Source organism: Aethina tumida, chromosome 4 (genome assembly GCF_024364675.1).
Source record: "Aethina tumida isolate Nest 87 chromosome 4, icAetTumi1.1, whole genome shotgun sequence".
Classification (NCBI taxonomy): Eukaryota; Metazoa; Arthropoda; class Insecta; order Coleoptera; family Nitidulidae; genus Aethina; species Aethina tumida.
Genome location: NC_065438.1, coordinates 29,025,253 through 29,047,917, shown reverse-complemented (window position 1 = coordinate 29,047,917; position 22,665 = coordinate 29,025,253). Strand labels below are relative to the sequence as shown.

General features: G+C 27.2%; 5 protein-coding genes across 5 annotated transcripts; 1 reads left to right on the top strand and 4 right to left on the bottom strand.

Moving 5' to 3' along the window:
• Positions 1–1,931: 1,931 nt before the first annotated feature.
• Positions 1,932–3,978, bottom strand: LOC126265271 (retinaldehyde-binding protein 1-like). Its single transcript, XM_049966141.1, has 5 exons — positions 3,833–3,978; positions 3,339–3,557; positions 2,736–2,892; positions 2,243–2,547; positions 1,932–2,189 (listed from the first exon to the last, which is right to left on the bottom strand). The coding sequence occupies exons 1-5, from the start codon at positions 3,848–3,850 to the stop codon at positions 2,007–2,009; spliced, it is 882 nt and encodes a 293-aa protein (XP_049822098.1). The 5' UTR covers positions 3,851–3,978; the 3' UTR covers positions 1,932–2,006.
• A 1,334-nt stretch (positions 3,979–5,312) lies between these two features.
• On the bottom strand, positions 5,313–6,638 carry LOC109596119 (retinaldehyde-binding protein 1-like). Its single transcript, XM_020011581.2, has 5 exons — positions 6,521–6,638; positions 6,209–6,424; positions 5,996–6,152; positions 5,641–5,945; positions 5,313–5,583 (listed from the first exon to the last, which is right to left on the bottom strand). Exons 2-5 carry the CDS (start codon positions 6,422–6,424, stop codon positions 5,401–5,403), a joined length of 861 nt encoding a protein of 286 aa, XP_019867140.2. The 5' UTR covers positions 6,521–6,638; the 3' UTR covers positions 5,313–5,400.
• Positions 6,639–11,712: 5,074 nt separating this feature from the next.
• On the top strand, positions 11,713–13,784 carry LOC109596451 (transmembrane protein 18). Its single transcript, XM_049966372.1, has 4 exons — positions 11,713–11,873; positions 12,082–12,199; positions 12,876–13,024; positions 13,235–13,784. The coding sequence occupies exons 1-4, from the start codon at positions 11,811–11,813 to the stop codon at positions 13,352–13,354; spliced, it is 450 nt and encodes a 149-aa protein (XP_049822329.1). The 5' UTR covers positions 11,713–11,810; the 3' UTR covers positions 13,355–13,784.
• Positions 13,785–13,834: 50 nt separating this feature from the next.
• On the bottom strand, positions 13,835–16,599 carry LOC126265323 (centromere-associated protein E-like). The gene is made up of 3 exons (XM_049966371.1): positions 16,331–16,599; positions 15,823–16,267; positions 13,835–15,764 (listed from the first exon to the last, which is right to left on the bottom strand). Exons 1-3 carry the CDS (start codon positions 16,565–16,567, stop codon positions 13,888–13,890), a joined length of 2,559 nt encoding a protein of 852 aa, XP_049822328.1. The 5' UTR covers positions 16,568–16,599; the 3' UTR covers positions 13,835–13,887.
• LOC126265407 (uncharacterized) lies at positions 16,591–21,099 on the bottom strand. Its single transcript, XM_049966771.1, has 4 exons — positions 21,002–21,099; positions 19,087–19,260; positions 16,709–16,769; positions 16,591–16,626 (listed from the first exon to the last, which is right to left on the bottom strand). Exons 1-4 carry the CDS (start codon positions 21,079–21,081, stop codon positions 16,591–16,593), a joined length of 351 nt encoding a protein of 116 aa, XP_049822728.1. The 5' UTR covers positions 21,082–21,099.
• Positions 21,100–22,665: the final 1,566 nt, after the last annotated feature.

Here is a 22,665-nt window from a genome sequence, read left to right as displayed (position 1 = left end):
CTTAGTTTGGTCTATCTCTGGTATATTTATTTATATTCATCTTATTGCCGATTTCAATGTCGCAAAACTTTAAGTCGATTTTTAACAAATGTTTAATTTTTACAAAATTTATTATACTTGCTAATACATATCAGGTCATATAAAAACGTAACGTTATAGAAAACGTGAACACTTTAAAATATTTTTAACAACGTTTAAACTATAAATAACTAACAAAAAATGCATTTGTATGTTTCCAAATAAAAAAATTACGTAGTAATATTTAATCAATTCTTCAGGTCGATGAAATCCATATTTTTTAAATTTCTTTTCCACTGATCTTTATAAGAAAGTGATATTATGATGATGAATATTTTTATCATACATTTTGAATGACAATTGACAAATATATTTTTATATTATTTCTCCAACGAAGACCATATATAGTTAATTAACGATTGGTAAAAATATTTTTCTCAAAATAAGGAAATATTGGTAATTTTTTGTTTCTGAAAGTTAATATTAATAGACCTTTTAAAAATGTTTAATTTAATTTTGATAAAATGTTGAATCCTGGGGCGTTCCTTTAAAAAATATATTATGTGATAATCCTTGATATAATATATATTTTTTAACTTGATCTGCTCAATGAATTAAATACTATTATTTTTTTCAATTCTTAACAACAATTGTTATGTTAAAATGAATTATGTCATTCTAGTTTGGAAATGTAACCTAACATACGTCAATCCAGGAATATTTAATATGTGGATTAAGATTAGTTTAATGCCTTTTATATATTTTGTCATAAGTACAATAGTCTCAGAAAAGTACAGATTTTCTTACTACCTGTGTAAGATAAAACTGGTGACAAACTAATATATGTAAACCACCAGTACAGCAATGTAATCACGTTAATAAGAATTCGTACTAAATTCCTGATCTTCTTTATAATACGGATAAATGAGGCAATAGATTTACTTACCACCTGTTTTGTATGTTCGATATTAAAAAGGAAGAGTCAGATAACGTCATCTTAGATCCCGATTTTAACTGCGCCGTGTCAGCAACAAAAGCCAATTTGTTGAAACGGTAACGCAGAGGTGATACAGTGATCTCAGCTTTATTTAGAATCATGGTGAATGCAAGTCAGAAGTCAATACAGAATCACAATTGCCCAGGAGTAATGGTTCCACAGTTTACAGAAGATAATTTATCAGGCTGGTTTCAAGGAATGGAAGAGTACCTCAAAATAGCTGGTATTAATCGTGACTTGTGGTTTTCTTACGTGGTGACATCATTACCAAAGGAAATTTTAAAGGATGTTGATGATTTTCTTGGCAGGCCTAAAGGAGAAAAGTCATACGAGTTACTGAAAAGTACGCTTATAAAAACGAGGAGGGCTATTGTGTTACAGAAAACACTACAAGAGTCAATACAAAGTCGCAAGCCAAGTCAGTTTCTTCAGCATCTCCGTGATCTAGCGTTAAGTGAGATTCCTGACAGATTTCTCGGAACGTTATGGTTTAATCAGTTACCGAATAACTTGCAAAAATTGTTGGCTTCCCATCACTCGCAACCTTTAGACGTAAAAGCAAAAATTGCAGATAACATCGTTGATGCTCTTAGGAGTAATGGATGTGATCAATTCATGGAGGACTCCTGTGATCTGATCGACACAAAAGGACGAGAATACGTGCTAGAGAATGGACACAACATCTAATTGATGTAACGTAGCTAATGTGACATATTTGGGTCAAAAGCGAGGACCCAGATGCATCCTTGCATCTTGATAATTAATAAATTTCTATGTAAACAGACTTTGCAATAAACATTTGTAATTATATTCTAATTTTTTATTAATAATAAATAATATTATGGGTATTATATTAAATAGTATAATTAATATCAATGGGTGATGAGTTGTGAATATGTAGTATACATGAAAAACGTACAATTTAAATTATATTCATTACAATATAGAGACCTATAATAATAACATTTTACTAATTCAACCTTTAGAATGCTTATTTTTTTACAAGACCAAATTTTGACCATGTTTCAAAATGCCCATAATTTTCTTCAATGTTTGGCCACCATTGCTGTCCATTATAATCAATATTCGGTAATTCTCCTCCATATTCCTTCGGCAGATGCGTAGGAGCTATATATTCATGAAGAGAACACATTTTACTTCCATGAAAAAATATCTGATAAAAACATTTATTAGTAATGATTTATTTGATAATTTTTTATAACATACTCTGTTACGTAACTTTTCTCTAATAACGGGTTTAAATATTGTCCACACCATTTTAAAAACTAAAGGTTGTTTAACCATGTGGATTTCTTTGAGACGTAAAGGCATTGCATCTTGAATGAATCCCAATATTTTAAAACTAAAACTGGGAGATAGAGCTTTAACATGTTTCATTCCCATACCCTCGAAATCCATAATGATGACTACTCCTCTCACTTGTGTTTCTTCTTCCAACAATGCAGCTTGGTGAATCAAATAAAATAGTCGAAATATTTGATCTGATGATATTCTTAAGGGATCCCACATTTCTACAAAATTATGTACGTAATATTTTCTGATAAATGTGTTAAATAAAATGAATATATTAAATTGAGGGCATGCAAAAACTTTTTATCCGATTTTTTATAAAATTTAAGTAAAGAAAGTAACAAAAGAGAAATATGTTTGTTAGGTGTATTATTATTCCGATTAATTACTAACTATTAAAATAAATTACCTCCACAGTTTACAATTAAAACTCTTCGTCCTTTCTGATCTCTTCCTTTCAATACATTTATTACTCGTTCTTCAGTAAACGCTCTTTTTTCATCATTAGGTAAAAGTGCATCCAATAAATCGCAGTATTTTTCTTTAAATTCCGCCGCCCGTTTCATCTGAATTAAATTAAGATTTACTTATAATTTCAATAATTTTAACAAGACATATTACAATTTGATTTTAATATATCTAGTTAAAAGAAAATAGTGAAAAATACGTTTATAAAACTAATAAATACACCTCTCAAGCAAAACATGTTTAACAATCAGAGTTTAATTTTAATACACTATCGACCCATATTTTGTAATTTATCCTAATAAGTGATTAGTAGTCAAACATCCTATTACTTATCTAATTTTTTGCAATTTGCAAATTTGATAACAAAAATTAAATGGACAAATATTTTTCTAAACGGAATAATAGTTTCACAAAGAGTTTTTTAAGTTTCCTTAAGAGCGACCACCTAAATTTATCCCCATATTTCATAATCTTATCAATTATCATATTAATGAATGTTTAAAATGGTTTATCAATGTAACAATAAATAAAAAAAAACACTCACTAGACCATGTGCACTTTTAGCATACCATTTAGTTGGTCTTAAGAATGCTTTTAGAGTATCATCGTCATCTTTAAAATAAATAGTGTTGTCATTTTTTAACAAGGCTCTAAGCTCCTCCAACCCCTTTTTTACATTTTCTGGAGTTTCTCGAAGCTGTTCTATGGCGATATCTTCTGTTTCAACTGTTATGGGACTCTTCACTAATTTAAAATCCTCCATCTAAAACATAATGCGTCTACGTAACATTATTATATAATACTATTACTAATTTTAATAATCCCTGATTAATTTAAAGATAAATGATAATGTAGTAATAATAAATTAAAAATTTACCTATCATACTAATTGTTTACAATTTAATCTATTTTGTTTAAGTGTTTTTTATCTATGCAATTATTGCAACAGATCTTAATTTAGCATTAAATATTATCATAAAATTGACATACAATAAATATATTGTATATTAATCTGAAGTAACAAGATCAGAAACGTACCTCACTTAAAAGTTTCATGTCTTCAACACAAATATTTAATTTTTACACGTTTCACAATTCAATTTGTATCTTATCGGTTATTCCAACTTCAACATAGTGTTTATATTTTTTAGAAGTAAATAAATATGTAAAGGTACACTGGCTGTTTTTTTCTGGGTACATAGGTCGCGGAATTCGTTGTAATATAGCTGTATTTATTTCCATTTATACTTATATTGTGCGTGTCAGTTTAATTTGATTTGTATATTTTCGTGTATGTAAATTACTTTGCAGTTTGTAACAATAGATAATTTCAATTAAGTTTGCAAGGACAGCATTCTTTTCGGTTAAATTAGTATATATTACCATTAAGATAATTTATTTGGTGGAAGATAATCTAATCGTACGTGTGTTTAAAATTTTATGGTAATATGTAGAAATATTTTGAATTCAAGAAGGAAACTCTTTTGTTTCCATTTTCATATATTCCTTCATATATAAACATATTGGTAAATTGTCAATTATTTTTAAATCTATAATAACATTAAAAAAGTATGTGGTAAAAGACAAATTTAATATATTTATTTAAATTTATTGATTAATGTGTACTTTGTCGTACCTGTGCAATTGTGGACTTTGATAATCATTAAAGTTCATCATGATATGTGAATCACAGTTCCGAAGTTCATTACGACCATAAATTTTAAACTGCAATATTATAATTGTGAGGTGAATCTTTTAAATATATTACCAATTGAAAAAATAAGTCCTTTGTAGTTACTAAATACCAATACATAATATATTTTTTCATAATTGATACATGTAACTAAATTAATAAGGAAATATTTCATAATTTCTATGTTTCATGATTTTTGAATTCACTAAATAAAAAATTTACATTTATGCACTCACCACATTCATAATATTATTTTCTTTTGTCTTTTAAATATATTTATTTCACTGTATTTTAGCTTTTAACACACCTTAAATCCAATGTTTATGTTTAACTGTTCTTTTAGAAGTTCTTTACTCTAGTTGCAGTAATCAGCATATCCTTATCTAGACGTAATTTAATAGCATGTTTAGTCATTTAAAATACAATAATAGCTTTCGTTTTACCTCTGAACTGATAAGTTTGACTGTTATTTTTAGCAGTATTCGTTTTATCAGCCTTAAATGAGTCCAAAAGTTATTTTTTTAAAATTAAAGAGGTAAAGCGGAAACTAATTAGCTTTAATTTAATTGTCAATAGACAAATTAATTCAGGATATTTTAATTAATTATTATAATAACCTTTTATAATAAACTTATAAATAATTTAATATTTTATATTTAATTAAAAATTGGATACTGATCATTATATATAATTATATAACAAAAACAAATTAACTTTGTTGTATTTATATTTATATACATCATTTATATGTTTGACACAAAATTTTTACATAATGGTCACAAGGAAATTATTTGTGACAGGAACTCAGGAAAATAGAGACGCACATTGATAAAAATATCACTTTTATTGATATATAAATAAAGAATACAAAATTTTAAGAATTCTATATATACATATACATATATATTAATATTTAATACTCCTTGTATCCAAAGTTACTCCACTTAATCATGTGGTCCATATGTGATTCTAATGCGGGATACCATTCTGCACCAGTATAATCAATTGCTGCTAATTCTCCATTGTAATCAGCTGGCAAATGACTTGGTTTTAGATACTTTTGAAGTGATTCCATCTTGGAACCATGGAAGAAAATCTATAAAAAATTTGATATAAATTTAATATAATACGCATATTTATAGAAAAAACTAACCCTGGCTCCAAGCTTTTCTCTAATAAAAGGTTTGAAGACCTTCCAGACAACGTTGAAAATAAACGGTTGATTAACCATATGAACTTCTTTAAGTCTAAGTGGCATTGCATCTTGAATAAATGCTAGCAGCTTCATGCTGAAAGCAGGGGTCAACGCAGATATTTGTTTCATTCCTAACCCTTTGAAATCCATTATCACAACAACGCCCCTTACTTGTGTTTCTGGTTCCAAGACAGCAGCTTGATGAATAAGGAAGAATATTTGGAACATTACGTCAGCACTTACTTTTGAAGGATCCCAAGTTGCTGTAAAACTATCATTAAAAACAGTTCTCTAATTGTTTTTCTAATATTACCTCCATTGTTTACAATAAGAACTCTTCTGCCAGCATGATCGCGTCCTTTTAAAATATTAACCACATTGTATTCCATTACATATTTTTTGCAGTCCTCCGGCACTAATCCCTTCAATTGATCCTTGTATTTTTTTTTAAATTCGGCAATTCGTTTAATCTAAAAAAATTAAATGTATTAATACATTTAAATGAATAATTAATTTTTGAACATACCAATTCAAACGCACTTTTGGCGTACCATTTGCATGGTCTCAAAAAAATGGTCAGTGTTTCATCATCATCATCAAAGTTCAAAGTTTCATCACTCTTTAGAAGTTCTCTTAATTCAGTAATACCTGATTTCACATTTTCAGGTGTTTCTCTCAATTCCTTTTCTGCAAGTTGTTGACACTCTTCACTAAGAGGTGATGTTTCCAATTTAAAATCCATCTGAAATATATTTATATTAATATTAATTACAATTAATTTAGTAATATTAAATTTCAATAAAATCTACATTTGTACACATTGATAAAAAATATTAACCTTTTTGTTGATAAAGTAATTTGTTTAATTTTCAAAACAATCAATCACTGCTCACACCACGGTAATTAAGAGTGAACTGAATAAAGTTGGGCTGATCTGAATATTATATAGAAAACTCATACAAATAAGATAATAACTAATACTAACAAAGTTCAAAAGTACATTTTAAAGAATAGAGAGTTATCTCGTTTCTGATAAGGTGTATAAAATTTATTTTAAATATTGATTGTGGCATCCCAGGGTTGTGGACCGTATATGACTAATAAGTGAATAGATAAGAATATCTCATATTTTATTATGTATTTCTATAGCTTTTATCGTATCATTTTTAAAACTAATTTATAATAAACAACTCGTGTATTAACAAAACATATCTGTACAAAACTCTGCAGTTAATATAATTATTTAATTATGAATAATTTTCCTAATGACCCTAATGACGGTGAAAAACTTTCTCTACATAAAAAGTAATTATTAATATTCATTACTGTTTTAAAACTACTTGTAATTAGATTTGCGCAAATGAAATAATAAAATGTTTTATGCATAATATAGAGATTATTATCTATAATGAGTTAAAATATAGAGGGTGACTCTTCTAAATTATATATATTGATTTGAAATTTTTATAGAAATTATGACTAAACCCAATAGTTTTTGCGTTATTTATTTATTTATTTATTTATTTTTTTTTCAAAAAATTTGATGGATGGTCTAACTAAAGTATCTGTACAACTATGTATGTTTTAGCATAAAATAAAATTGAATCTTAAAAAATTTTTGATTGGTATAAGCATTCTCTATATATCAAGATATTGTCGATGTGTTATATCTTTGATGTGAAAGAATATTTGAAAGAACAGCACAAACTGCTTCAATTTACCTTCTCCGACTACAATTAAATTTCGAATAATAGAGAAGAAAATCATTAATAACGACACTATTAAAGTAAAATGAAACAGGGAGAAATCGGTAAAAACCACTGAAGAAAATAAAATTAACCTGTTGGTATTTCTAAATATCCTCAAGAGTAGAAACTGTATTTTTATATTTTTAAGATTTTAAATTACATTATAAAAGTAAGCTTTAATAGATGGAGATCTGGAAATAAAGGAGCTGTTACGCATGAATTTATAAATTCAAAATGACAATTTTTAAGATGAGTTTGTGAGAGTGGTACATTTTACATTTGTGATAAGCATTTATTAATACAAAAAATTTCATCTTTTGGACACAACAGTGAGACAAACTTCCTCTAAATCAGACGTTTAATTATTTGTACGAATTAAATGGTGCACCGGCACATTGTCCAAGAATTACGAATATTATTTGGTAAGAGATGGATTCACCCCTTGACTTTTATCTTAGGGCGTCCAGAAGATGCGGCTAGCCTTTTTAGAATTGTTAACTATACCATGTGGTTTAGATATAGCTTTTTGATTTTTAATTATATAAATTTAAAATTCTAAAAATATAATCTTATATATAAAATTCTCGTGTCACAGTTTTCGTTCCCATACTTCTCCGAAACGGCTTGACCGATTCTCATGAAATTTTGTGAGCGTATTGAGTAGGTCTGAGAATCGGCCAACATCTATTTTTCATCCCCCTAAATGTTAGGGGTAATCCACCCCTAATTTTTTTTTTTTATTTTTTAGACAAAATTTTTAGTTTCTATTTTTTTACGATACAACATAAAAAATACATACAATCCTAAATTTTCACCCTTCTACGATCAACCATTATCAGGATTTCTTCGACGATATACTGGGTATCCGTCGACATTTGTGACCGTATCATTGGTAAAATCTTTAAAGAAATTTTTAGTACATTTTCCATTTGCCATGCAAGGCGATGAACTATTAAGAGTACCATATGGACCATGAATCATGTTTGTTGTAACAATAATAATAATAACAAAACAACGTGTGCCGGGTCAGCTAGTAAATAATGAAATAATAATAATATAAATAATGTCACTTCTGACAAAACCGAATGTTCAGAATAAATTAGAAAAGTAGTTTGACCCTTTCAACACGGCTTTTGGCCAGTGAAGATATTTCTGTATATTTGAACTAAATATGCAGTAAATAAGTAAATAAGATTTTTAGAAAATATGGTTTTTGAAAAAATGCCTTGGGACAGAGATGTCCCTGCAGTAGTTTAATTATGGGATAAATATATCCCAGCAGTAAATAATCAGACCTCAAATTTATTATATAAAATATTGAAACTGTTACATTATGTATGGTATAGTGTAAAACAATCAATACATAAAACTACTTGACATTTTTAGCAAATGATTTTAGCCCTTTTTTCAACTGGAAGATGATCTCCAACATTTGCAAAAACTTTGATATTCTTTGAAACCCTGCTCAGTCTTCTGGACCGTTTGTACAAAGATTCTGATCGTCCTTGACTAATCAACTCTTCAGCTACATCTACTACGAAATCGATAAATGAAATTTTTTTGCGAGTGAGTTCTTGATACAAAATATACGAATTATAAACACAGATCATTAGCAATCTAACAATACTTTTTTCCTCCAGTACTGACCATAGACTACTGTTTAGTCCCATCCCAGCGCCTTAAAAGCGAATATACTTTTCGCACAAGTAATTTTAGAACATTCTTTATATATATCCCCGTAGTATTGAAAGGGTTAAGTCAAGTTTTAATTGTTATAAACATTTTAAATCAAACTTTTCTCGTTTTCCATACACTCCTAATGAATAAGATAAGTAAATCACCCCGTATGTATTTATTGTGCAATCAAAATATTATTAAATAAAGCTAAATATATCAATATTGAAAAATATATTTATCAACATATTCATTTTGGAGAGTTTTGTTTTTGTGGAGATGGTTAAATAAATAAATATATATATTTTAAGTAAATTTAGAGGTTAATTAATTATCAGCCAATTGAAAAAAATAGATTATTGTATTTTATAATGTAACAATAGAATGTGCTATTGGATTTTCATTGTTTGATGAATTTTGTAAATATTTATTTGTCATTATGAATATGAATATTAACAGTCTATAAAAATCTATTAACAAATTCTGTTTTGTTATTATGCGAGTTTGTAGTTGCAAAAAGTTTTCAACGAACAAAGTTCGTTCGTTAAATATGCAGAATTTTTAGATTTAAAATAACGTAATTGTAATTTACTATTACATTTGAACTCGACATCTTTGGATTTGGAATGTATGTGTTATACTATACAAAATACGCCATAGTATTACTTTTCGAATTATTTAGTAAACAATTGTTTAAAGTTATTCATATATATATATATATATATATATATATATATATATATATATATATATATATATATGATAAAATAACACGCTTTTTATAAAGTTGATTATTTTTTAATGAACTCAAAAATCAACATTCATCATATCCAAGAAGGTTGGGTTCAAAAGTATTTTTTAGCTTAAAAAATGAAAAAAGGTTGTTCTTTCTCATATGTAGTTTTCCCAATTCTTTCGTTTTCCTGGGTGACTTTTTCTTTCAGTATATATCAAAATAGTATTTAAATTTTTCCAAACGAAATGAGCTGCGTAATTAACAATATCAGTGGTATTGTGGAAATATACTACTGACCCTAAATTTAGAAGTGTACACCAAAGACTACTCGATGTTTAAGGGTCAAACGCCATTTTTTATAATTCTGAAAATAGTTAGCTAGTTTGTCAGTCAATTAAAATCATCTAAAAAATTGATATTATATACTCCATAAAATTAAATATTTGTTTGATTATTTATATGGTAATTTTGTTGCAAATTTTGATCAAATAACACGCTTTTTATAAAGTTGTTTATTTTTTAATGAACTCAAAAATCAAATAAAACATTCATAAAATCCAAGAAGATTGGGTACAAAAATATCTTTTTAGCTTAAAAAATGAAAAAAAAAAAAAATGTTCATCCTCATATGTAGTTATCCTTCGTTTCTCTGGGTGACTTTTCCTTTCAGTATATATCAAAATAGTATTTAAATTTTTCTAAACGAAATGAGGTACGTAATTAACCTGTGATATTGTGGAAACATACTACTGACCCTAAATTTAAAAGTGTACACCAAAGACTCTACTCGACATTTAAGGGTCAAACACCGTTTTTTATAATTCTGAAGATATGATTGAAATCATCTAAACAATTGATATTATATACTTCTTAAAATGAAATATTTGTTTGATTACTTATATGGTAATTTTATTGAATTACTCATTATTTTAGTTTATTATAAATGAACGCATAACAATCAAAAAATTATCGTTACTTAGTTGGCACCTGTTTTTAATATCATTTAATTATCTTATTCGACAAATATATTTATATGTCAAAGGTTAAAGTTTAGTACTTGTTTGATTATGCTTTCATTTGGTGCTACATCTGATGTTTTAAATAATATACTTAAACTTTGTAAATTTTGCGATTGCGATTAAAGATATATATATATATATATATATATATATATATATATATATATATATATATATATATATATATATATATATATATATATATATATATATATTTTATTATTATATTATATATAATATAATATAAAAATAAGTAATCTTTATTTACGATTTATGAATATTTATTTATTTTAACAGAGTCATTCCTGATGGAATTCGGAGGCAGTGTCGGATTCACACCGACTAAAAACTCCTTTTCGGGCATCTATCCGAAGATTATAGCCAAATGGCAGACATATATGCGAACCGTACATTGGTTTGCTGAACCAGAAGACGAAAGCCAGGCAAAGATGCCAGCTCCCAGTCAACAGAGTTCAGAAGAACAAGACCAATCAGAGTAAGATCAGAGATCTTTCTGGAGAGGAATTGGAATTGAGGTTGAATCCGTTAGCTTCTCACAGTCACTGGTTTGTGTAGTGGTACTAAGCCCCAGTGTTACGACAAAGTGGATCCATTCTGGGGATGAATATTAATGTAGTTTGGATTCATATAAATATTTATATGAATCCAAATTACATAAATATTTGTACATTTGTAAGATAAGTATTGGTTTAATTCGATAGAGCTGCCATCTAACAAGGATACTCTGTAACTATGACTCGCAACATAATGTTTCCTACTTTCTTTTATGTATTTAGGTGATAATGCACAAGATGGGTCTTTTTAAATGTTGACAGGCATCGCTACAAAACAAATTGACACAAATGTCAAATAGAAAAACAAATTTCTTTCGTGTAAACGGTATGTAAGTTGGTGTTATCAAAACATTGACAGTAAATATATAAGATCAGTATGATTCAAACAGATTTTGTGGAAATCAATCAAATAACTGGATTCTTTACTTTTTTATGGAGCGTAAGTACTATGTTTATTTTTTCTATTCATTTTAATCCCATTTAGTTCAAGGTTTTTGATTAGTAATATTCGATTTACATTTCCTTTAATTTAAAATATAATTTGCGTATATGAAACTGTAGCTAATATACTGTGTATTGTTATTTATAAGGATGTGGTATATTATTTTGGTCACTTTGCTAACTACATGTTTATGTTTCTTTTATAGATTGATTGGCAAGATCCATGGTTAATAGGATTATTTGCATTTCACATATCTATATTTATGATGGCAATATTTACTAGGAATTATGGCAATTTTCAGGCTCTGCTCTTCTTCTTTTTATGTAAGTTATACCAATATTGTCTTTTTTTCAATAACTTTAATTATTAGAGATTTTCAGAATATATTTATAGTACTGCAAAATATAAATATTAGATAATTATTATTTTAGACATGAAATATAAATATCTAATAATAATTCTAAATTTATTTAGTAGATATTATCTAATTTTATCTTAATTCAAAATTGTGTAGTCATTTTACATTTCTCATCGAATAAACAAAAAAAAAATGATTATTTCTGCTTCAATGGCATTTGACCCTTGTTGTATTAAGTATTGTTTTCATGATAAATAAAAACTACAGAAGATGACATTGTTTTTAATTTAATTCAAAATTTAGTAGTTTTTCTTTCTTTATTGGAACGTTGAAATATGTTTGTTTACCATTTATACATTTAATTAAGATTCACTATTAACCTTGAACCTCACTGTATTCTTTAAAAACATTTGAATTACTTGTTTTTAAACAAGTTTTTGTTTGGTTCAGATGAATATGTCAATATGTATATAATACATGTTGTTGCAATACATTTATAGCAGCAATATAAAATAATTAAATGTGGCATTTCCAATCCATTTTTTTGTTCCTCAGTCATTTCATTAGACAATAATAATAAATAATCAAATAACAACATAAATAATTTTTACTGGTTATTAAAATATTTTTTTATTTTTTAGTGTTGCTTGTCTACTTTTCTGAGAGTATTAACGAACTAGCATCAACCAATTGGAAAATATTTTCCAGGCAGCAGTACTTTGATAGTAATGGCCTATTTATATCAGTAGTTTTTTCAATACCTATATTATTGAATTGCATACTTATGGTGGTAAGTACAATTACATATACATAAGTGAATATTGTATTTTTTAACATTGACATTATTATGATTTTTATACATATTAGTTTGCATTAGAATGTAAGTTACTGATAATGTAATAATTTTATGTATATCCAATTTCTTTTTGTCTTTCAACTGTGTGTATAGATTTTTTATTTCTGAGTATTATTATAGTACTTTTAATATTGATTGTTGTAGGGTTCATGGCTCTATCAATCAACCCAATTAATGACAAATTTAAAAATTGCCCAACTAAAGGAAAAAAAGAGAAAGGAAGAGCAACTTGAAAAGGAAAGAACGAAAAATAAGGATGACTGATTTTTTTAACACAGATAAAGTTGTATTTGCTTTTATTTTTCCTCAAAATTTTTATATAGAATTTTGGTTCATATTAAATTGGGCCAATATATAAGAAAGTTACCTTTTAGATTGTCACTTGAAAAATGATTGCATAGAGTTAAATCTAGCTAGTCAAAATTGCGCTTCTGTGGACACATTTATTATGCATTTCTTTAATACTTATTGACACTCTTATATTCTTAGGTAATGCGGTGTAAATACAGTGTATATAATTTTATAGTAACCATATAGATCATCAAATCAAATGTGTGCTACTCCGTTATGAAATGTTGAGTCATTAACTATACCTTTATTATAAGAAATATTTTGTATATGATGTATCAGAATTAACTGAATTTCTTAAATATTGTATTAAGACTGATGAATATAGATGCTTTTTATTAAAAATATTGCATTTTTGTATATTAAAAACACTTTTTCCTTGTATATTAAAAATACTTTTTCCTTGTATGTTTTTATTTAAACCTTAAAGCATGTACAGTTACGTAAATTTAATTTCCAGCTAGATTTTTCATAAATGATAATATATTAGTTGTTAAATCTGATTCTGGAGTTACCATCTTTTCTAATTTCGATGTAGGAAATTTACCATTTGTTGCCATATTTGTTCTCGAATTATCGATGTAATGAGTTGAAATATATTCTTTTCCCATTTTGGCACTTTTATAAGGTTTAATTTTTAGAGTTTCGTCAAATTCTTCATTAGCATTGTTAGATAATTCTTGTTCCATGCTGGGTTTATATGTTGTTGTATATTCTTTAGTAACAGCAGCTGTTTTATATTCAGGTTCCTTTTCATTATTTGAATTCGATTCCATGTACCTAAAAGTTGTTATTTCGTTACCTGATTCGGTTGTAGTTTGAAGATAATGATTTAAAATTTTTTCTTCTTCCTTTGTTATATGTGGTAATGCACTATTATGTTCCGTTTTTGTAGGAGCAACGTACTCATGAATTGATTCAAAATGATTTTGTTTTTTTACATCATTTTTATTATCCTTAAATTGTGAATCTACGGGTGCCTTATTTTCATGAAAAAAAGTAGATTCTGACCCTAATTGTTCATTTGTTTGAATATCTTTTAATTCAGTTAAAATTGGTACTGTAACATTTTCATTTGGCAAAACCACAATTTCTTGTTGAATATCGAAACCAGCATTTTCTAAGTCATGTATAAGTTTATCAGTACTCCTAGCTATTTTAGTAGATAATCCATGGTGACTTGTTGATTCCAATTCTGTTTTCAATTCTGCTTCTTTTTCTAAAATAGTACCTAAGACAGCTGCAATATCTCTTTTTTTCGGACAAGTCGAGTTTTTGCATAAACAAATTTTGTCTATATCTACCGATAAATGTATGGAACCTTCATCACCAGGTATCATTTTCAAAGGTAATTTAACCCCGTCTCCCACAAAATATACATTAGAGTCATTTTCCTTTAATGGATTTGCTTGACTTCCAATGATATCTTCTTTATCGTCAAAGGTATTTCGAGATTTTAATTCGGGAGCTTCATTAATTTTGTCAGCATCTTCCAATTTTGCCTGTTCTATAGGTGACTTTGAATCAGAAATTTGTGGTGTATTACTTAAAAATTTGTTTTTGATACTTTCCAAAAGATTTTCACGTTGTTCTTCTTGCATTTTTAATAACTCTGCTTGTTTTTGTAAAACCTCTTCTCGAGATTTTTTTATAAAGTCGAATAAGTCACTAGAGATTTTGTTACTTGGTATTTTATCATTTTGAGTATTTGGTTCTTTTAGAGTTCCCATATCATTTCGTTTAGTTAGTGAATCCATCGATGCCTTCTTATTCTCAAAAAGAGATTTGTGTGGTAATTCAAGTTTGCCCAACGTATTTTCACGATTTTTTAATTTGTTTCTTATGTTTTCTAGTATATCATTTTTCTTAGGTTGTTCAATAAGATTTTTGGAAAGGGTATCTAACATTCTAGGTTTCAATTCTTCTGGTTTTTGTGCATTTGAGCTGGGATCTTCTGAGTCGAATTTTTGGGGTGTTACTTTGTTAGTTGCCTCTAATGTATTGTCTTCATTTTTCATTTCTGTTGGTTCTGGTAAATTGTTCATTTTATTAAGTGTTAATTTATCTTCAATTTCTTTGTTTTCCGTTGGTTCCGGTTTCTCGGTGTTATCATTTGAGCGACTTAGTATAGTGGGAGCTTCATTTTCGTTATCCTTATTAAGACTCTCTTCAATTAAATCCAATTTTCTTTTAGTATTTAATTTATTTCTTTCATGTTCTTCTAAATCTTTAACCATTGTTTGAATACGTTCTAAAACACTTTTGGCTCTGTCCAAATCCTCGTTTCCTTGAGCATTTGAAACTTGTTTCTTTAAATTCTCCAGAACTGAAAAAAATTAAGTTTAGCTTAATTTATATTATTCTAAGTTAAGTTAAAAACATACTATCTTTGGCATCAGCTGGATTGTCAAAATTAATGTTGTTCAAATGATCTTCAACGTCTTTGCTTGACCCAACAGATTCCGGTTCAACAACTTGATTTACTGATTCAAGTGTGTTCTTAGGTTGTAATATTGGTTTACTTGCAAAATCATCACTGTCTCCATGTCTTGATTTAGGTACTAACGACTCTTCTACAGGATCACTGGTCATTTGATCATCAAGACCATCGCTATGAGGTATAAACTTTTGTACATGGGGTTTGGGAGTTGGCATTCTAGCAGCCAGTCTTTCTCTTAAGCTGTCGAAAAGAGACTTTGGTTTTGGTTCAATCTCATCTGTCTTCGAAACAATGCTATTATCTAATGGTTCTGTAGGAGATTCTGGTTCGACTTCTTTCTGACGGGATGCTATCACAGGGGTTTGTGGTATATTATCTTTATTATCCAACTAAAATTAAAATTATAATATTTATTTGTTTATAATTTTGCGTATAAATGTAACTGAAATTACCTGATTTAAATATTTTTCTACAACGCTATCAATTTCATCTGGTGATAACTTAGTTTTTTCTTCAATTGCATGGTCTAAAGCTGCGTTCAAATCATCAGCTAACTTATGCTCTTCATCGCCTAAAGTTTTTGCTCTGCTCACAATAGAGGGCACCCTAGTTCTAGTCTTTGCCAATAAAAATAGTTTTTCAATATTGTCTTTATCCTTAATTCCTAATAATCGGCAAATTAAATCCATATGCTTTCCGGCTTCAACTGAGGTCAGGACATGCATGTACCCACCTGAGTCATTCTCATCTAAAAACCTTGACTGTAAAGTCGGTATATGATCAGGAGCATGCATTCCAACAATTTCATTGTGATTTTTATTTGACGTTACATCGAATAATCTTGATTTATCTATATCCCGTTTAGCTAGTTGCAATATTGGTGCACCAACTCTGAAACATCATAAATTGGAAATAGAAAAAAAATATAACAATACAAAAAACAAAATACTATTTTAAAATAAGGATTATCGCATAATTTATATAGTAACATATGATTAATTAGATGTTATCGGTTATGCAGTTTGGTGATTCGATAAAAATATTAAAATTTTTTAATATTTTAATTGAAATATATATATATATATATACATATATATATATATATATATATATATATATATATATATATATATATATATATATATATAATAAAAATATTAAAAAATTATAATTATTTAGTATACTTATTATTATAAATGAGTATTGGCATTAATTATTAATATAATAATATATAAATCCATTTTCTCAAACTTACTACAATGCTTTATGGAATTTATTCAATCATACTAATATACTTTTATAAAAAAATGTTGGTCTCGATGTTTTTCTGAATTGTAAACATCATGAATTTATTTAGATTATTTTGAGATTTATTGTTTTATTTATTCAATGTATCTCAATTATTTGTTAAAAATCAACTAAACAAAGTAACACCGTATATATTGAAAAAAGTATGAAAGAAAACGAACCTTGAAAAACGTATTGTTCACTCGGTGACACGTATAAAGATTGGAGGGAAAGGCTCAGACGAAATACTTTTTTCCAATTATATTATGAAAAAAATCAAATGTAAGTAAAATAAGACAACTTAGTAAATAAGGTATTTAAATATTTTCATGTAGTATAAAATATTATTTTCAAGTTAAGTATAAAATCTTTACATCGAAATGCACCTTCCTAATTTAAATGAAAATTGTGATCGAGTTTGTCTACAAAATGTTAAAAGAAATCTTTTTTTTTAAATATGTAATTCGTAATTTGAGAAAATTATTTTAAATAATACAATTTTATTAGTATAAAAAATATTAAATTTTCCGACTGATTGAGTAACAAGTAACGTGTTATTTCATTTAACGCGCTGTTCAGAATTAATGACATGTTCCATTGAAATTAATAATATTTCTTTAGAAAGATAATTTGAATATGCCTCCAGTTGTATTTAATTCGATTCTATCGCTATTTAAGTAATACTCGTATTTTTTAGCAAGTAACAAGTAATTCTAATATTCTAATTGAATTTCTTTGCAATATCAAATTTATAGTCAATTGTAGATATATTTAATGAATGTCAGAGTATTTCTGAAAAATAAATTTCTCATTACCAAAACGTTCACTTAGAAGACAATACAAATATCACAATTGCATCAAAAGGATCAAAGCATTGTTACAGAAGTAGAATGTAATTTTATTTCAAGTCATATTCATACCCAAATATTCAATTTCGATTTTCAACTTCATATAAGATATAAAATGAACTTGCTCTTCAGTCATTGGTTTCACTTTCCAGGAAATCTAAGTGGCCAGAGCGATGATTAAGGTGAAAAGTACCACCAATACATGTCTAAAATCTCTATTTTAGACGATATGAAAGCTCCAGAGACGAACAAATATTGGTGGAGTATCGATGATTTTTTATAAGAGAAGATCCGACCAATAGTCGAAGTTCCTTTCCACAGTTCAAATGTATGTATCTTTTTATTTCCTTATATACATTTTCATGTATTCTATCTTGGCCTATTGTGGCTCGAAGTGATTGAATAAATTATAGATTAAAAATTAAAAGGATGGGTATCGGAATTATTTGAGGCGAAAATGGTTAAAAACTGCGTGAAACTTGTTCCTACAACTCGGTTATTATTTTTTCCGATCGAAACGAACCAGGTTTGTGTACAAACGAACGAAATATTGTTCACCTCCAATGGGCAAGCTATTTATCCCGAACGCTGCATTATATAAAATGATAAACCAAAAAACAGTAGTAATTTGCCACTGTCTAGGTGAATGACCTAAATAAAAAAATCGTAGAATTTTATGTTTAGCATCAGTTCAAAAACTTGAAAACTAATTTATGTGTGTATTATTTTACGAATTGTCTAAATTGTCCTGTCATATATTGTACTACAAGGAGAAATGTCAATAGAAACAGAAGCAATGTCTTTCGGTTGATAATTAATTATTTGCCACAAAGCTTTGATCTAAAATCAAAGGATATTATTGGTTAATTTAAAATAAGTCAATATTCTAACAGTACCTCAGGAAAACGAAATTATATATGTTATTGCATTTTCTGTTTCATTTACATATTTAAAAACTTAAGAATAATAAAAGAACTACAAAATTTTGATTACTCGGAAGTAATTTAATATAGTGTCACTCATATAAATTAATACTGTTCATAGCAGAAGAATCAATATACACATTCATTTACCTCGGACACCGTTTTTCTTTCACTGCCGTCAGTGGGGCGGAATCCCCAAAGTCCACGACATCATGCAATTGTGCCGGAATTCCATCTGCTGTAGAGACGCCGGTGGCTGTTCCCGTTTCCTGTTGTCCGGAGAAAGCAGTACTCCCGGTATCCACTATTTCCTCGGCAATGCCACTAAAACGGAAATTAACAACTATTAACTTGCCACATAGAGCTATGTTTGGTCAACCTTTTATTTGGGTCGCTTTAGTATATCGAAAAGAACTTGTGGGTCTGCTGAAATATTCAACAGCAATGGGAAAAAAGATTTGTTATCGTGATCATGGAAATCGGAAAAATATTGCTCTACGAATGATTAAGTATCTTTTTTTAATAAACTACTGTTATTCTCTATTCGAGTTAAATTTGTTGATGGTTGTATTTAGCTTAAGATTTAATCGGATTAACCAATAATTAAATCACTTTATATTTCATAAATAATTTAATTCTGAACTCATTTATTTATTTATATTGTTATTAAGAAAATGAAAAAAATATAATTCAAGCAAAAACAATTTGTAATGTAAGATATTTATTTAAGTATACGTAAAGACCATTCACGAAATTAATTTAATAGTCCTATGTGTGAATTTAAATTATTTTATAAGGGTTATTCAAGATTTGTATATACGAATGACGAACAATAAAGATATGGATTGTTTGCAAGGGATGCTGTTCATCGAGGATATCCTGCTGTACATTAGAGTTAAACTATTCATTTTGACATTTACTAACTGAATAATTTATGTTTCATATAAGTCTTTCCTTTTTATTAAAACTATTGCTTTGTTCTATGACATTACAATTTATTAAGCTAAAGCTTAAGGTCAAGTAGTAATTATAAATTATAATTAAAGTCAATCTAAATAAGAATTTACAAATAATATTAATTGAATATTAATATAAATATAAAATAATCGCAAAGTACCTAAATTATTATACATGTATTATAAATATAACTAAATTAAATGTTATTAATATCAACATAAATAAATGTTGGAAATGTAGGAAATATTTCGGTATTTTTATAATAAATATTTATTTGAGAATCACCTCAAAATCATATTATTCATTTTTATACTTACAACAACGTGACACTAATTATATCGAAATTCCAGACCGAGCTTTCTAGATAAGCACGACGAAATGACATTTTGTTTCTTTATTATTTTTATGAAAATGAAAATTGAAATGAACATGAAATTTAATAATTGGAACTCAAACCGAGTAACTCCCTTTTTGACATCCATTTTAAAAAAAGATTCATTTCATGCCTGTGTTGCTATTCGAGTCCGTATTCTATCTAGTCTTTATTAAATTTTAAATAGAAATGAGAATAATTTCGCTTGATATTTAAGAAATTAATTTAAACATGTCACTGGAAAAACTCATTTATTTTATACCCATGTAGTTGAATTCTAATGAAATAAAAATGGAAAAATATTATTTTGATAAATTGGTTTTATACGTATAATTTATATTGAAGAACGTAAGAAAAATATATAAATTAATTCTTACATTAATAAATAAACAATAAACATTAGTTTATTATATATTTTCAGATAAAGTTGAATTTGATATTCTGCTGCAAATTTCACGGTGCATATTTACTGTTTATGGTTTCATAAAAATTTCATAATAAAACAAAACACGGTATGATATTGGTTTTTTCAAGACTTGCTGCATTTATATTCTAGAATGAAACGACAATATAAAATTTAAAAGAATGGCAACATTTTTAGGATATTTATAAATATACAGTTTCGTAATAATAATAATACTAATAATAATAATAGAAAAATAAACATTTGAAAAATAATAATTTATATATTTTTGTGATTACTAATAATAATTAATGTGAGATCTTTCTACTTACTTCCTTATAATCCCATCAAAATATTTTGGTGTAATATTGTCATTTGGTAAAGTAGCACCTAGGACGTAGGAAACAAACATAAGAGAAAATATAATAAATTTCATTTTTATCATTGCACGGAGTCCAACAACAATTAAACTATACGGAGCTAGCACTACAACATAACTGCGTAACTAAATTCTTGTGCTTTGCAAAAATTAGTTATAATTGGGTCAGTAGTTTGTACTCGTCATCATTATTCGATAGTGAATTATTAATAACATAAGGTTAATTTTCTTTTTATAATTTATTTTACATCATAATGTAATGTATGTAAATTTTTGGTGTATATTTCAAATAATTTGGATTATTTTTGGTAATTTTGGCCACTTCAAAGATGGGTAAACTATTTCCAGGACATATTGTATCAAATTAAAAAATACAATCTAGTAGGTGTATTAGTAATGAACTTTTTTTTATTAATTGCGCAAAACGCGCCTTTATAGGCAACAACAATAAAAATAGAAAAAAAGTATAATTTTGATATTGCTTTAGAGCAGGAAATTAAAAATATATTTATTTGATTATATATATATATATATATATATATATATATATATATATATATATATATATATATATATAGTGCGAAAAATCCTACAAGACACTTTGTATATAAGAACTTTTCTCTACAAAGAAATAAATAAAACATTAATAAACCAATTATTTATTATATATATATTAAAATTGTTGTAGTTATTATATGATTGTAATGGACCATAAATAAAATCAACTTTATTTTTAAATTAAAAGCTGCAGTGCAGTATACGGATATCATGAGTTATTATCGGAACACAAATCTAAATGAAAGTTCGTTGTTTTTCTCACTTGAATTGTTGCATGATTTACTTTATTTAGGGTTTTAAATTTTGCCGATAACATAGTGAGGAAAACCAGTTTAAAACTATCACAATCCTGAAAAGTCTTTAAACTTGCGGACTAAAAGTTTCCAAAGCGCAGTAAAACTTGTGAATTCTGACAAAGTCGAACACTCTTCGTGGATACTGCCACCTAATTTCGATACATTGTGTTTTACAAATAGGATTAGAATATTTATGAATTATGTATTTCATATTCATAATCGATTTTTATTACACAGATGTATTTTACAAACTACCAAACTTCAAAGTAAAATGGACCATTTTTAAAGTAAATGTTACTTTGAAATATACACTTACTACTTTTATGTAAAATAAGCAAATTTTATTTGTATGTTTTTAAAATGAAATGCGGTAACAGGAATTTTTGAATTTCGTATATTACAGAAGTATTATCGATTTAGTTTAATATTCAAATACTTTAAAAAATCAGGCCTTTAAACAAAATAAACTAAAGAACAAAAGCTCTTAGAAAAAACACTATAGGCCAACGGATACAAGCACTCAGAAATAAAATGAACAATGAGACCTCATACCAATAGGGAAGAACTACTTCTGCCATAAATATCTAAAGTAACCGGTAGAATTGGGAAAATCTTTCTGAAACATAATGTCTACTATTTTTATACCAACAAGAAAATTGTAAAACAGTCTCAGATCTGCCATAGATAAGGGACCCTCAAACGGCTTCTGGGATATACCGCATACCATGCTGTTGCGGAAAAGCATATATCGTTACTATAAAAC

What these genes read in the sequence shown, in the direction of transcription:
- LOC126265323 (XM_049966371.1), bottom strand. Translation starts at nt 16,567, where the DNA reads ATGGATTTAATTTGCCGATTATTAGGAATTAAGGATAAAGACAATATT. An exon ending in TAGAAAAATATTTAAATCAG is followed by an intron (nt 16,268 to 16,330) that starts GTAATTTCAGTT and finishes TTTTAATTTTAG; the next exon opens with TTGGATAATAAAGATAATAT. An exon ending in TCCAGCTGATGCCAAAGATA is followed by an intron (nt 15,765 to 15,822) that starts GTATGTTTTTAA and finishes AATTTTTTTCAG; the next exon opens with TTCTGGAGAATTTAAAGAAA.
- LOC126265407 (XM_049966771.1), bottom strand. Translation starts at nt 21,081, where the DNA reads ATGTTTGTTTCCTACGTCCTAGGTGCTACTTTACCAAATGACAATATT. An exon ending in AAAGAAAAACGGTGTCCGAG is followed by an intron (nt 16,770 to 19,086) that starts GTAAATGAATGT and finishes ATGATGTTTCAG; the next exon opens with AGTTGGTGCACCAATATTGC. An exon ending in ATAAATCAAGATTATTCGAT is followed by an intron (nt 16,627 to 16,708) that starts GTAACGTCAAAT and finishes CAAGGTTTTTAG; the next exon opens with ATGAGAATGACTCAGGTGGG.
- LOC109596451 (XM_049966372.1), top strand. Translation starts at nt 11,811, where the DNA reads ATGATTCAAACAGATTTTGTGGAAATCAATCAAATAACTGGATTCTTT. An exon ending in TCTTTACTTTTTTATGGAGC is followed by an intron (nt 11,874 to 12,081) that starts GTAAGTACTATG and finishes TTTCTTTTATAG; the next exon opens with ATTGATTGGCAAGATCCATG. An exon ending in TCTGCTCTTCTTCTTTTTAT is followed by an intron (nt 12,200 to 12,875) that starts GTAAGTTATACC and finishes TTTATTTTTTAG; the next exon opens with TGTTGCTTGTCTACTTTTCT.
- LOC126265271 (XM_049966141.1), bottom strand. An exon ending in CTAAAAGTGCACATGGTCTA is followed by an intron (nt 2,893 to 3,338) that starts GTGAGTGTTTTT and finishes AATTTAATTCAG; the next exon opens with ATGAAACGGGCGGCGGAATT. An exon ending in TTTAATTGTAAACTGTGGAG is followed by an intron (nt 2,548 to 2,735) that starts GTAATTTATTTT and finishes ATAATTTTGTAG; the next exon opens with AAATGTGGGATCCCTTAAGA.
- LOC109596119 (XM_020011581.2), bottom strand. Translation starts at nt 6,424, where the DNA reads ATGGATTTTAAATTGGAAACATCACCTCTTAGTGAAGAGTGTCAACAA. An exon ending in CCAAAAGTGCGTTTGAATTG is followed by an intron (nt 6,153 to 6,208) that starts GTATGTTCAAAA and finishes TAATTTTTTTAG; the next exon opens with ATTAAACGAATTGCCGAATT. An exon ending in TCTTATTGTAAACAATGGAG is followed by an intron (nt 5,946 to 5,995) that starts GTAATATTAGAA and finishes ATAGTTTTACAG; the next exon opens with CAACTTGGGATCCTTCAAAA.